General features: G+C 45.2%; 1 protein-coding gene across 2 annotated transcripts in view; it reads right to left on the reverse strand.

Annotated features, from left to right (window-relative positions):
• Positions 1 to 14124, reverse strand: part of LOC140408906 (cysteine-rich hydrophobic domain-containing protein 2) — a 107574-nt gene extending 93450 nt beyond the window's left edge. Inside the window, exon 1 of one of the 2 annotated variants that reach the window (XM_072496773.1) lies at positions 13917 to 14114. In XM_072496773.1, the coding sequence (XP_072352874.1) occupies positions 13917 to 14062 (146 nt within the window). In that variant the 5' untranslated portion in view covers positions 14063 to 14114. Of the gene's footprint in view, positions 1 to 13916 lie in introns of both variants that reach the window. The other variant, XM_072496774.1, reaches the window with a different exon arrangement.
• Positions 14125 to 15172: the final 1048 nt, after the last annotated feature.

Genomic DNA, 15172 nt, shown 5'->3' on the forward strand with positions numbered 1-15172 from the left:
AGAAGCAGAGCACAAACGTGATAAAAACAACCTACAGCCAAAATAGCAGCTTTATGCCAGTGACCTTATCTTGGGTTCAACAGACAGATGGACTTGCATTGATTTAGCCCTTTTCACAACCATCAAACATCTGTGTTTTACAGCCAATTCAGTACTTTTGAAGCATTGTCACTTCTGTAATGCAGGTAATAGAAAGAATGAATTTCAACTTGTATTTGTATGGTCTTTTTCATGTCTTAAGGGCATTCCAAAGTGTTCCCAGACAATGAATACTCTTAAAGCATAAGTCACTCTGCTATGTTGCCAAATGCAGCAGCCAATTTGCAGACAGTGGAATGATCACAAACAGATGATGAAGAAACCAGTTAATGCGTTTTAGTTGAGAGATAAATGTTGGTTAACTCTCCGGTTCTTCTTTCAATAGTGCATGGCATATTTTATGTCCACCCAAGCAGGCAAACATGATCTTGGTTTAACAGCCCATTCAAAAGATGACAACTCTGACAATGCAGACTTCCAAACTGCATTGAAGTTCCTAGCTAGTAGCGGCACGGCGGTGCAGTGGTTAGCACTGTTGCCTCATGGTTAGCACTGTTGCCCCATGGCGCCAAGGACCCGGGATTCAATCCTGGCCCCGGGTCACTGTCCGTGTGGAGTTTGCACATTCTCCCCGTGTCTGTGTGGGTTTCACCCCCACAACCCAAAGATGTGTAGATTAGGTGGATTGGCCACCCTAAATTGCACCTTAATTGGAAAAAAAAAAGAATTGGATACTCTAAATTTAAAAAAAGATGTTCCTAGCCTATAAATCATGTGCTTGATGCTAGTCAGCAGGATGACACCCAAGAATGGTGAAGACAAAACTATCGATTGTCACAAATTCCATCTGGTTCACTCATGTCTTTTAGGGATGGAAATCTGCTGTTTTACCCAGTCTGGCTTACATGTGACTCCAGTCACAGCAATGTGATTGTCGCTTAACTGCCCTTGGGAATGGCCTAGCAAATCACTCAGTTCAAAGGCAAATAAGAATGTTGTTGTAACAAATGCTGGCCACCCATGAAAGAAGAAATTTAAATGAAATGCTAATTTTCACCTGTGGATTGATAGCACTCATTTCTGAATCACCAGTCCAGCACAAAAATTAAGTCCGACACTCAGTGCAATACTGAGGGAGGGCTGCACTGTCTTTCAGAAGAAAAGCTAAACGCTCTCAGGTAAACATAAAAGAACCCATGGCACAGTTTTGAAGAGGAGAATTATCCCAGGTATCCTGGCCAATATTAATCCCTCGTCAACATCACAAAACTGATTAGCTAGTCATTAGCACACTGCTATTTGTGAGGGTTTGTTGCATGCAAATTAGCCACCCTACATTACAACTGACTATACTTCAAAAGTATGCAGTTGGCCGTACAGCTGTCCGTTGGTCATGACGCAAAATAATTGCAAGGCTTTCTTTAAATATACAAGCACTACATAAAATGTACATCAACTGGCATCTTGTCAGCAGCCTGTAAGCACCTCAATATTCATACTAAATCAATATACTAAGCTATCCCCCCACCCATCATTCTTGAAGTAACTTTTCCATTACAGTAAAATAGGATTCATAAGTGTCAAGAACTCTACTTTATCAAAAATACATTGAGTTTTATTCCAAAAGCAGTATGTATTGTAGACTAGAGAATATTAAATGGAATTACTACAAGCATACTACAATATTGTTCCCATAAAGTTGTGATTATCAGTCAAAGGCTCAGCAGAAAGGTTGATAATGATCATTTTTATTATTGTCACAAGTAGGCTCACATTAACACTGCAATGAAGTTACTATGAAAATCCCCTAGTCGCCAGATTCCAGTGCCGGTTCGGGTACACAGATGGAAGATTCAGGGTGTCCAATTCACCTAACAAGCTCGGCTTTCAGGGCTTGTGGGAGGAAGCCAGAGCACCCGGAGGAAACCCATGCAGACACGGGGAAAACGTGCAGACTCCGCACAGGCTGACAGCTTAACCTAAAACTAAATAGCACTATACTCAAGTCTATCAAGCAAACCAATAGCCTAAAAGAAGCAGAAGTGCTTTTCATTTTATATTTCATCAGATTAGAGAACAGATACCATCCTATTACAAATAATATGCATTCAATGTATAGTTCTGTTGGACTTGTTGGACTTGACAACATTCAAACTAAGTAGATACCCAAGAATCAAAACAAACACTTATCCAGTCCATTTAATATTACAAGACGGACTAAGGCCATTCAAATTTGACATGTGATCAATAAAAATAAAGATCAATTTGGGGTAGGATTGATGCTCTGTCACCAGCTGACTTTATATATTTAATATTTCTATATTTACAAAACATGCAGATGTGTGTATGTCAAGCTGCTCTACACTTTAGTATTCATGCTAATAGTATGTGCTTCACGCTAATAGTATGTGCATGAAAAATGTGAGAAACTATAGAAATATTTCAAAACTGAGGCAGTTAGATGTTTGATGGCAAGTTATGAAGATGGATAGATGAGCTATGGTCTAATTGAATGATAGATGAGGATCAAAGGGCTGATTGCCTCATCAAAAGAATCGACATAGGATCTAGAGTGCACCAATCAATACTCATATCTTAAAAACATAGAATCCCGACAGTGCAGGAGGCCATTCAGCCCATCGAGTCTGCATGGTACCTCCACCCAAGCCCCACCTCCCCGTCCCATCCCCATAACCCCAACCAATATATACATCTTTGGATATGAGGTGCAATTTACCATGGCCAATCCACCTAATCTACACATAAATGCACACTTTACATATAACCTTTGTAATGATCATATAGCTGAGAATTTCAATGTTTTTCTTTTTGGTAGTTTTGTTCCTGAATTTTATAAACCTTATTGAGGCAACTCTGAAGTAGTTGCTGAAATCAAAGGTGTGAAAGAATTTAAACAACCTGAATATTAACGCCCATTACATTGCTATCTGCACTGCAGCTATTGATAGCAATTCAACTGCTGGATTTGCTAACTTCACAAACCTGCTCTCAATATGGTTACCAGCATGTTGCTTATTTTAATTAAAAAGACCAAAACAGACAAAAAGTTTGGACAGGATTCAAACAATGAAAATTAAAGATCTAAACATGGTCAAATCTCTTCCTAAAATTCGTCGCTCATCTTCCCACCCCACAAAGACATATCTTTTCACTTTTCAACTGTCTGAGAAATCAAATGCACACTCCTGCATCAATCAGCCTTTAGTTTCAGATGTCGAACAATATTGAAGTACATTGAAGTTAAGTTTTGATGCCCTATTGATAGTTGTACTTGAACTTTATATTGGCTCAATATTGCTTTCATAACATGGTTCAAAATTTGATTTCCCTCTTGAGCAACGACATGTGACGGGTGTCGCTTTTGAATAAACAAATCAGGTCCAATTACACAATAACATTGTATAGTTCCAGGGAACTGAAAATTGCAGGCAGCTTAAAGTGGAGATACATAAATCTGTTTATCCCAAAATTCCTGCTACATCATGGATTGTTACCATTATTATATATATATATATCAACATGCATGGAAGGGGCAGCACAGTGGTTAGCATTGCTGCCTCAGTGCCAAGGACCCGGTTTCGATTCTGGCCCCTGGTCACTGTCCGTGTGGAGTTTGCACATTCTCCCAGTGTCTGCATGGTTTCATCCCCACAACACAAAGGTGTGAATGTTAGGTGTATTGGCCACGCTAAATTGTCCCTTAATTGGAATAAAAATGAATTTGGTAGTTCAAATTTATTTTTTTTAAAACATGCATGGATAAAGCGCCATCAACGTAGTAAAACATCCCGAGTGACTTCACATGAGCACAGAACCATAGAATCCCTATAGTGCAGAAGGAGGCCATTCAGCCCATCAGGTCTGCACCAGCCCTCTGAAAGAGTATCCTACCTAGGCCCACTCCCCCACGCCATCCCCACAACCCCACCTAACCTTCCCATCCCTGGACACTAAGCAGCAATTTTATCATGGCCAACCCACCTAACCAGCACATCTTTGGACTGTGGTAGGCAGCACCGTAGCACAAGTGGGTAGCACTGTGGCTTCACAGCGCCAGGGTCCCAGGTTCGATTTCCCCGCTGGGTCACTGTCTGTGCGGAGTCTGCACGTTCTCCCAGTGTCTGCGTGGGTTTCCTCCGGGTGCTCCGGTTTCCTCCCACAGTCCAAAGACGTATAGGTTAAGTGGATTGGTCATGATAAATTGCTCTTAATGACCAAAAAGGTTAGGAGGGGTTATTGGGTTATGGGGACAGGGTGCAAGTGAGGGTTTAAGTGGGTTGGTGCAGACTCGATGGGCCGAATGGCCTCCTTCTGCACTGTATGTTCTATGAAACTGGAGCACCCAGAATAAACTGACATAGGGAGACAGTGCAAACTCTTCACAGACAGGAACCTGGGTCCCTGGCATGAGAGGCAGCAGTGCTAACCACTGATCATGTTATGGGCAAACGGTGAGAGCATTGAGAGAGAACTAGGGAATAGGGACAGCATGGCTCTGAGGCAGAGCAGACAGGGTGAAGTTGCTGAACACAGCAGGTCTGGTGGCCTGAAGTGCCTATGTTTTATTGCAAGAAGTATTACGGGTAAGGCAGGTGAACTTAGAGCTTGGATTAGTACTTGGAACTATGATGTTGTTGCCATTACAGAGACCTGGTTGAGGGAAGGGCAGGATTGGCAGCTAAACGTTCCAGGATTTAGATGTTTCAGGCGGGATAGAGGGGGATGTAAAAGGGGTGGCGGAGCTGCACTACTGGTTAGGGAGAATATCACAGCTGCACTACGGGAGGACACCTCAGAGGGCAGTGAGTCTATATGGGTAGAGGTCAGGAATAAAAAGGGTGCCGTCACAATGTTGGGGGTTTACTACAGGCCTCCCAACAGCCAGCGGGAGATAGAGGAACAGATAGGTAGATAGATTTTGGAAAAGAGTAAAAGCAACAGGGTTGTGGTGTTGGGAGACTTCAACTTCCCCAATATTGACTAGGACTCATTTAGTGCCAGGGGCTTAGACGGGGCAGCGTTTGTAAGGAGCATCCAGGAGGGCTTCTTAAAACAATATGTAGACAGTCCAACTAGGGAAGGGGCTGTACTGGACCTGGTATTGGGTAATACGCCGGCCAGGTGGTAGAAGTTTCAGTAGAGGAGCATTTTGGGAACAGTGACCACAATTCAGTAAGTTTTAAAGTGCTGGTGGACAAGGATAAGAGTGGTCCTAGGGTGAATGTGCTAAATTGGGGGAAGGCTAATTATAACAATATTCGGCAGGAACTGAAGAACCTAGATTGGGGGGACACGGATGTTTGAGGGTAAATCAACATCTGACATGTGGGAGGCTTTCAAGTGTCAGTTGAAAGGAATTCAGGACCGGCATGTTCCTGTGAGGAAGAAGGATAAATACGGCAATTTTCGGGAACCTTGGATAACGAGAGATATTGTAGGCCTCGTCAAAAAGAAAAAGGAGGCATTTGTCAGGGCTAAAAGGCTGGGAACAGACGAAGCCTGTGTGGAATACAAGGAAAGTAGGAAGAAACTTAAGCAAGGAGTCAAGAGGGCTAGAAGGGGTCACGAAAAGTCATTGGCAAATCGGGTTAAGGAAAATCCCAAGGCTTTTTACACATACATAAAAAGCAAGAGGGTAGCCAGGGAAAGGGTTGGCTCACTGAAGGATAGGCAAGGGAATCTATGTGTGGAGCCAGAGGAAATGAGCGAGGTACTAAATGAATACTTTGCATCAGTATTCACCAAAGAGAAGGAATTGGTAGATGTTGAGTCTGGAGAAGGGTGTGTAGATAGCCTGGGTCACATTGAGATCCAAAAAGACGAGGTGTTGGGCGTCTTGAAAAATATTACGGTAGATAAGTCCCCAGGGCCTGATGGGATCTACCCCAGAATACTGAAGGAGGCTAGAGAGGAAATGCTGAGGCCTTGACAGAAATCTTTGGATCCTCACTGTCTTCAGGTGATGTCCCGGAGGACTGGAAAATAGCCAATGTTGTTCCTCGGTTTAAGAAGGGTAGCAAGGATAATCCAGGGAACTACAGGCCGGTGAGCCTTACGTCAGCGGTAGGGAAATTACTGGAGAGAATTCTTCGGGACAGGATCTACTCCCATTTGGAAGCAAATGGATGTATTAGTGAGAGGTAGCATGGTTTTGTGAAGGGTAGGTCGTGTCTCACTAACTTGATAAGAGTTTTTCGAGGAGGTCACAAAGGTGATTGATGCAGGTAGGGCTGTGGATGTTGTCTATATGGACTTCAGTAAGGCCTTTGACAATGTCCCTCATGGTAGACTAGTACAAAAGGTGAAGTCACACGGGATCAGGGGTGAGCTGGCAAGGTGGATACAGAACTGGCTAGGTCATAGAAGGCAGAGAGTAGCAATGGAAGGATGCTTTTCTAATTGGAGGGCTGTGCCTAGTGGTGTTCCGCAGGGATCAGTGCTGGGACCTTTGCTGTTTGTAGTATATATAAATGATTTGGAGGAAAATGTAACTGGTCTGATTAGTAAGTTTGCAGATGACACAAAAGTTGGTGGAATTGCGGAGAGCGATGAGGACTGTCAGAGGATACAGCAAGATTTAGATTGTTTGGAGACTTGGGCGGAGAGATGGCAGATGGAGTTTAATCAGGACAAATGTGAGGTAATGCATTTTTGAAGATCTAATGCAGGTAGGGAATATACAGTGAATGGTAGAACCCTCAAGAGTATTGAAAGTCAGAGAGATCTAGGTGTACAGGTCCACAGGTCACTGAAAGGGGCAACACAGGTAGAGAAGGTAGTTAAGAAGGCATACGGCATGCTTGCCTTCATTGGCCGGGGCATTGAGTATAAGAATTGGCAAGTCATGTTGCAGATGTATAGAACCTTAGTTAGGCCACACTTGGAGTATAGTGTTCAATTCTGGTCGCCACACTACCAGAAGGATGTGGAGGCTTTAGAGAGGGTGCAGAAGAGATTTACCAGAATGTTGCCTGGTATGGAGGGCATTAGCTAGGAGGAGCGGTTGAATAAACTCAGTTTGTTCTCACTGGAACGACAGAGGTTGAGAGGTGACCTGATAAGAGGTCTACAAAATTATGAGGAGCATAGACAGAATGGATAGTCAGAGGCTTTTCCCAGGGTAGAGGTGTCAATTACTAGGGGGCATAGGTTTAAGGTGAGAAGGGCAAAGTTTAGAGTAGATGTACGAGGCAAGTTTTTTTACACAGAGGGTAGTGGGTGCCTGGAACTCGCTACCGGAGGAGGTGGTGGAAGAAGGGACGATAGTGACGTTTAAGGGGCATCTTGACAAATACATGAATAGGATGGGAATAGAGGCATATGGACCCAGGAAGTGTAGAAGATTGTAGTTTAGTCAGGCAGCATGGTCGGCACGGGCTTGGAGGGCTGAAGGGCCTGCTCCTGTGCTGTACTTTTCTTTGTTCTTGTCCCACATGACCACCGGTTGCTTTCCCCTTTGAGGGGGAGAGCTGACAGTGGTGATTTAACCTGATCACACCTCACACAAGGGGCAAGGTTGAGAAAGCGGGGCAGCACGGTGGCACAGTGGGTTAGCCCTGCTGCCTCACGGCGCAGAGGTCCCAGGTTCGATCCCGGCTCAGCGTCACTGTTCGTGTGGAGTTTGCACATTCTCCCCGTGTTTGCGTGGGTTTCGCCCCCACAACCCAAAGATGTGCAGGGTAGGTAGATTGAACACGCCAAATTGCCCCTTAATTGGAAAAAAATGAAATGGGTCCTCTAAATTTAAAAAAAAAGGTTGAGAAGGTGGGGCCTTCATGAAGAATCTCAGCCGGTATGGGAATTGAACCCATGCTCCTGGCCTTGCTCTGCATCATGTACCAGCTGTTTAGCCAGGTGAGCTAAACTGGCCCCCGAGATCTGACAATAAAGCAACTAAGGTAAACAAAGCTAAATTTCAATGAGGAAAAGAAACACAGAAATGCATAAAGAGTACCCTGCAAAGCCAACTAACATGTGGACCAAAACACAACAAGCAATAATTACAAGTGCAAAAAACTAAAATAAAAACTGTCCTTAGCAGCAAGTTTAGGGGATCACCTTTAGTTGGTCAGGAGTGGTCCTAATAATTTCCCAAACCCAGATTTTATGGGCAGTGTTCATGCTGTGCCAGAATCTTCTCCGATATGTTTGGGACCCTTTTCGTATATGATTATATATGTAAATGAGGTAATGACACAGCCACATAAGGATATAGAGCAGACCGGCAGAGGGGAAGGAAACAGAGGTTTTTGTGGCACTGGACAATGAGAAAGCATTTGGCCGGGTAGAATGGGGGTACTTGATGGCAGTTCTGGAGCGGTTTGGGATTGGACCAAGATTTGTGGACTGGGTAAAGCTACTATATAAAAAGCGAGTTTCCGCACAAAAACATCAGCTCGAGATACTTTTTTCTCCACCATGGGACTAGGCAGGAATGTCCTAAGAGCCCCCTGCTGTTTGCACTCACGATTGAGCCGTTGGCCATCGCGTTAAGAAGTTCGGGGATATGGAAAGGGAGAGTGCGGAGGGAGGGAAGGGAAGGGGGGGGGGGGGGGGGGGGGAGTGCGGACCTGGGTCAGAGGGGTTGATTCCCATTGGGTCAGAATGGAGGACAGTTTGTGCAGGGGGTCGGTATTGAGGGCGCTAGCAACAGTGCCGCTCCTGATGGCCCCGGGGAAATACTCAGGGAGTCCAGTAATAATAGCTTCATTGAAAATTTGGAGGCAGTTTCGCCAACACTTCGGGTTGCAGGCAGGGTCAAGGAAAATGCCGATTTGAGGAATTTGGGGAACCAGAGATTTGAGCCAGGGAAGTGGGACGGAGATTTTCAGAAATGGGAGGAGAAGGGGATTCAGACAGTAAAAGATTTATTTCTTGGGGGTCGGTTTGCAGGATTGAAGGAGCTGGAAGCGAAGTATGGGTAAGAGCAGGGAGAAAAGATTAGATACATGCAGGTTCGAGATTTTGCTAGGAACGAGATACAGAGCTTCTCAGTGGAGCTGACCTCCACATTGCTGGAAGAGGTGCTGGCGACAGGGGGACTGGAGAAGGGGATAGTGTCGGCGGTTTATGGAGCTATTTTGGAAGAGGAGAAGGCATCACTGGAAGGGATCAAAGCAAAGTGGAGGAAGAGTTGGGAGAGGGTATGGAGGGGGGGTTCTGGTGTGAGGTGCTCCGGAGAGTGAACGCCTCCACCTCGTGCGCAAGGTTGGGGCTGATACAGCTGAAGGTGGTATATAGAGCACCAAAGGGCCAGGATTATCCGGCTCTTTGAGGGGATAGAAGAGTTGTATGAACGTTGCGGGGGAGGGGGGGGGGCCATATGTTTTGGTCCTGTCCATAGCTGGAGGATTACTGGAAGGAGGTTTTTAGGGTAATCTCTAAAGTGGTGCAAGTGAAACTGGACCCGGGCCCTCGGGAGGCCATATTCGGGGTGTCGGACCAGCCGGGATTGGAAATAGGTGCGGAGGCAGATGTTGTAGCCTTCACCTCGTTGATCCCCCGAAGGCGGATCCTGTTGGGATACCGATCAACCTGCCCACCCTGTGCCCTGGCCTGGCAGAAGGACCTGTTGGAATTCTTGACTCTTGAGAAGGTTAAGTTTGAACTGAGGGGAAGGATGGAGGGGTTCTACAATTCATGGGCGTTATTTATTATGCACTTTCAAGAATTGGATAACATCGAACATTAATGGGGGGGGGGGGGGGGGGCGGGGGCTGTACGTGTTAATGGGGACTATGGGTGATTCCCGATTCCTTTTTGTTATTTGTTTATGTTAACATGCAGGTAGTTGTTTGGGGGTTGGTGGGAGGATGGGATTGTTGTTGGCGATATGGGGATTGACATTATATTCGTTCCTGCTTATTGTTTATTGTTGGTGGGTGCAAATTTGGGAGAAAATGTGAAAAAGTAGGAGAATAAAATTTTTTTTTTTTTTGAAAAGTAGACCAGATGGCCAAAGACCTGATCAAAAAGGTACATATGCACATACAAATTTGGGGCAGAAGTAGGCCATTCAGCTTCTCACGTCTGCTCCACCATTTAATAAGACAATGCTTGATGTGATTGTGGCCTCAACTCCACTTTACTGACTACCCCAGGCAACCTTTGAATCCCTCAGCAATAAAGAGTCTATCAAACTCATCCTCAAAAATATTCAGTGCCCGTGCTTCTCCTGCCCTGGGAGTGAGAGAGCTACACAGATGAACAACCCTGAGAGAAGAAAATTCTCCTAATCTCCATCTTAAATTGGAGACCCCCTTATTTATACACCTATTTTTAAACTGTAGTTTTTTCTTTAAAAGAATGTTTTAAAGGAGCAAAGAAGAGGTAAAAGTGGAGGTTACATTTGGGGATGGAATTCCGGAGCTAAAGACCTCGGGAGTTACGGCCATCTGCATCTCATAACCAAGGCTGGCCAAGCGTCTACTTGAACGAAGGGCACCTCCACCTTCCTTTCAATTCTTAAATGGTTGAGACATTTAATAATCTCGGGGACGCAGATGAGGAATACACACTTCCTTTGTCAAAGACACGGAGAAGAATTGGGAGTCATGTGACATTGACCTCTAGTTTGTGAAACCAGTGATATTGTCTTGTGGAACTGCAAAGTCAGTCAGTTGTTTACTATTCCACAAGCAGCCTCACAGAAAAGGAGCTCCAACTGCACTGTTTTTGCTGCAACATCTGCTGTACTATATCGCCTGTGACTGATTCACCTCCGCATGTCTACCTCATCGTGTGAACTCAACACCACTGGACAGGTGAATTATATAGCACTGGCTTTCAGCCTGTCGACCTCCGAGAAGGAATACCTAATTGGACTTTCATTCTGGAGCCAGGTGAAACAATATTTATTTTCTCTGTGGTCTCTGCACTGCAACTCTTTTCTCTCTATCCCTCTTTTACTGTATGAATGCAAAGGCGGCAATGTTGCAACCCTCTTCCTATGTTTTGATTGTGTCCAAATAAACTAACCCTTTGAGCTCATCGTAATTCAAGTTTGCCATGTGGTTATTAATAGAAAATAAGAAGGGCAGCACGTGGCACAGTGGTTAGTACTTCAGCCTATGGCGCTGAGGACCCTGGTTCGAATTGGCACATTCTCCCCGTGTCTGCATGGGTTTCACCCCACAACCAAAAGATGTGTAGGTTAGGAAGATTGGCCATGCTAAATTGCCCCTTAATTTAAATTTTTTTTTAATTAATAGAAAATAAGATCACACCAAAACTGTGGGGCTGGGAAATACACCACCACTTATAAAAAGGGGAAGCAAATTAAAGCACCTTTCTGTTTATGGACAAGTGGAGTGAGGAGAAACTTGTGCTGTTTGAATTAACCCCACCCGTCCATCCATAGGGAGTACATAGCCAGCACTGGGTTGGCATGCCAGCGATGACTTTTAAGACAGAACAATGTGAAATGATAAATGTTGGTAGGAGGAACAGGACAGGTAATATAAACTAAGTAGTACAATTCCTTTTTTAAAAATAAATTTAGAGTACCCAATTATTATTTTTTGAATTAAGAGGCAATTTAGCATGGCTAATCCACCGACCCAGTTGTGAGGGCGAGACCCACGCAGACATGGGGAGAATGTGCAAACTCCACACGGACAGTGACCTGGGGCCGGGATCAAACCCGGGTTCTTGGCTAAATTGTACAATTCTAAAGTGGCACAGGACAGCGACCTGGGAGCATAAATGATGTTGGCAGGACCGGTTGAGAAATTCAATCATTCAGGATGCTAGATTTTATAAACAGAGGCACAGCACACAAAAATAAGGCAGTTTTAATGAACCTTTAGGAAATACTGTTTCAGCCTCAACTAGAGTATTGCATCCAATACAGGGGACCACACTTTAGGATGGACAAGAAAGTTTTTTAAAAGGGTGCAGAAAAGATACGAAAATGATTCCAGTGATAAGGGATTTCAGTTGCATTTGTAAATTGGAGAACCTGGGGCTGTTCTCCTTAGAGAAGGTTAAAAGGAGATTTGATAGATGTATTCAAACTCATGAGAGACATGGCTATTCCATTAGCAGCAGGGTTGAATCACATGACAGAGATTTAATGAGAATGGCATAAGAAGCAAAGTCAACATAAAGAAAAGCAGTTTTATTCAGACAATGGATAGTTTATACTCTTTGTCACAAGCAGGCTTACATTAACACGGCAATGACATTACTGTGAAAATCCGCTAGTCGTCACATTCCAGCACCTGTTCTGGTACACCGAGGGAGAATTCAGAATGTCCAATTGACCTTGGTTTCCTCCCACAGTCCACTCCGGTTTCCTCCATTGCCCTTAGTGTTGGGTGGGGTTACTGGGTTATGGGGATAGGGTGGAGGTGTGGATCTTGGGTAGGGTGCTCTTATCAAGAGCCGGTGCAGACTCGATGGGCCGAATGGCCTCCTTCTGCACTGTAAATTCTATGAAAGAGAGGAACTTTTAAACCTAACAGCATGTGCTTCGGGACTTGTGGGAGGAAACCGGGTGAGCACCTGGAGGATATCCACGCAGACAAAGGGAGAATATGCAGACTCCACACTGACAGTGACCCAAGCCAGGAATCAAAACCGAGACCCTGGAGCTGTGAAGCAACTATGCTACCATGCCACCCACTGTGCAACTGTGCCACCCATAAACTCATAGTTTGAGTCAAAAGAGCTGCATACAAATTATGTTTGCTTTATTAATTTTGCTTGCAGCTAGACTCCATTACAGAGCAGAAGCTTATCAAGTATTAACCAACAAGCAGACAATAGACGGTTAGTTATTTTCTCCTCCTCATACTCTTTTGGACAAAAATTCTGGGGGAAATTTCTTGGCCTTTGTAATTGCAACAGCTTAAATTAAACTTTTTACAGAGGTAGTGTACCCTTGATGTCACAACACACACTTATTAATGTTGAGTACACACCATCAGCATAGGATCTGGAATGGAATGTCCAAGAGAGCGTCAGAGGCAGATTTAATTTTGGTATTCAAAAGATAATTGGATAAGCACCTGAAGAGAACAAATCTACCCAACTTCATTGAAAGGGTGGTTGAGTGTGACTAATTCTGTGCTGTAACCATTCTAAGATTTTATGTATATTGTAGGACGTCACCCAAACAAATGTTATGAATGAAATTCAAACATTTCTGAAATGCTATTTGACCACAGCTTGCATCACAACTTTGTCCCATCGTGCTCTCACCTGACCCTATAAAACTGACAAATCTATCTGCCTTTCATGCACATTATAATATCCATAGGGTAATACAACAGTACTTGCGGATACATTGATGCTCAAAGAAGGCACATGACAACGCTGGACAAAATCGAAGAGGAAATATACAAAGAGCAGAACAGTCCACTGAAACCTGATAAAGAATCTGCACAGGTGCTCAGCTGTGCCACACTGTTGCAATAGGTAAAGATGCATTACACCGAGCATAATTTCCAGCTTGCTACCTGCCCCCTCTCTCCCTTTTGTAAAATGATGCTGACCTACTCTTCCCAACACGGACAGAGCTGTGTAAAAACTCCTCCATTGGGGGTTAATTCTAGGTCGAGTCAGACAGACTGTTGACTGCAGCGTCCGCATCAACTTTTCCTGCCGAGGGACGGGAGGGCATCCCGCTCATGCCGCCCCTGTTGTGGAGCGGGCAGACACCGTCACTGTCCGGGGCTGTGTCAACGCGGTGTCACCCAAAGGACTTCCAGGCCGCCGGCTCGGCCCGCGGTTCCCGGTCGCCCTCTCGCCGCCGCCCCCCCCCCAAACCCCGCCGTTGTTCCCGGTCCTCCCACTCGCCCCCCCGCCGTTCCCGGGCTCCCTCTCGCCGTTCCCAGTTTTTCGGTCGCTCTTACACAGTGACGTGTCCTGATCCCCGCACCACCACCGGGTCGGGCGCGTATTTCAGCAGCTGCTCCTCCAGCGCTCGCTCCTCGTCTTCCTCTTCTTCATAGATCGCATCGAAATCCGCCATCATCATCCCGGAGGCCGCCAGCTCCATAGAGACACCGCGAGCTGCCCAACGGCAGCAGTCAACCCTCGCGAGAGCGGCCGCCCTCCTCTACCCCGGGTCAAAGAGCACGGAGAGCGGAAATGACGCACGCACTACAGGGTCAGTCCCATTTGAAATGGTTCAGCAGCTGAAGTTGTTGTTGTCAGATACACTCATCCGGTGTAAATCATTGCGGAGCATAGGAGTGACGATAACTGTCAATTTCTCACATTTTCAGAGAAATCTCCATCGTTGCTTCTATATTTCCCTAACAACCAGCTACCATCAAGTATTACTAAATTTTGCAATTTTATTTTAACATTTGGAATTCTGACAAGAAATTATCCAATACAATACATCTGAATTGTTTGTTCATTCATGTGATGAGTGTCTCCAACATTTGTTGCCCATCCCTAGTTGCCCTTCAGAAGGTGGTGGTGAGCTGCCTTCTTGAACCGCTGTAGCCCATGAGGTGTAGGTACACCCACTGTGCTTTTAGGAAGGGGGTTCCAGGTTTTGAAGAGACGGTCAAGGGTCAGTGATATTGTTCCAAGTCATGATGTACAGTGTTACTTGCAGGTGGTGGTGTTCCCAGTTGCCTGTGTCCTGGATGGTAGAGATTGCAGAATTGGAAAGTGCTGTTGACGTCTTGGGGAGTTGCTGTGGAGTCAGTAGTGGAGAGTGTGAATATTTAACATGGTGGATGGGGTGCCAGTCAAGCCAGCTGCTTTGTTCTGGATAGTGTTAACTGTCGTGTTATTCACCCTGGGGTAACACAGACTGCAACTGGACGCAGTTGTACTTGAAAGTAGACACCAAACTTTGATGTAAGTTCAATACGCTTTATTGAACTTGCTGAGCAGTGCACACAGTTCGCTGTGGGTTGACACTCTACCAATCTAAGCGTTCTAACTATAACTAACTAGACCAGACTAGCTCTGAGCCACGTGTAGAATGTGCTAACTGATATGTACACCCTGACCGTCACTACAGTTGTCACCAGTGGAAAGAGGCAGAGTGCTGATGCCTCGCGTGTTTTATAGTGGGAAACCCCCCTCTAGTGTTCTGCCTGGTGATTGGTTGTGTTCTGTCCTGTGTATTGATTGGCTGTACTGGGTG

Source organism: Scyliorhinus torazame, chromosome 3 (assembly GCF_047496885.1).
Source record: "Scyliorhinus torazame isolate Kashiwa2021f chromosome 3, sScyTor2.1, whole genome shotgun sequence".
Taxonomy (NCBI): Eukaryota; Metazoa; Chordata; class Chondrichthyes; order Carcharhiniformes; family Scyliorhinidae; genus Scyliorhinus; species Scyliorhinus torazame.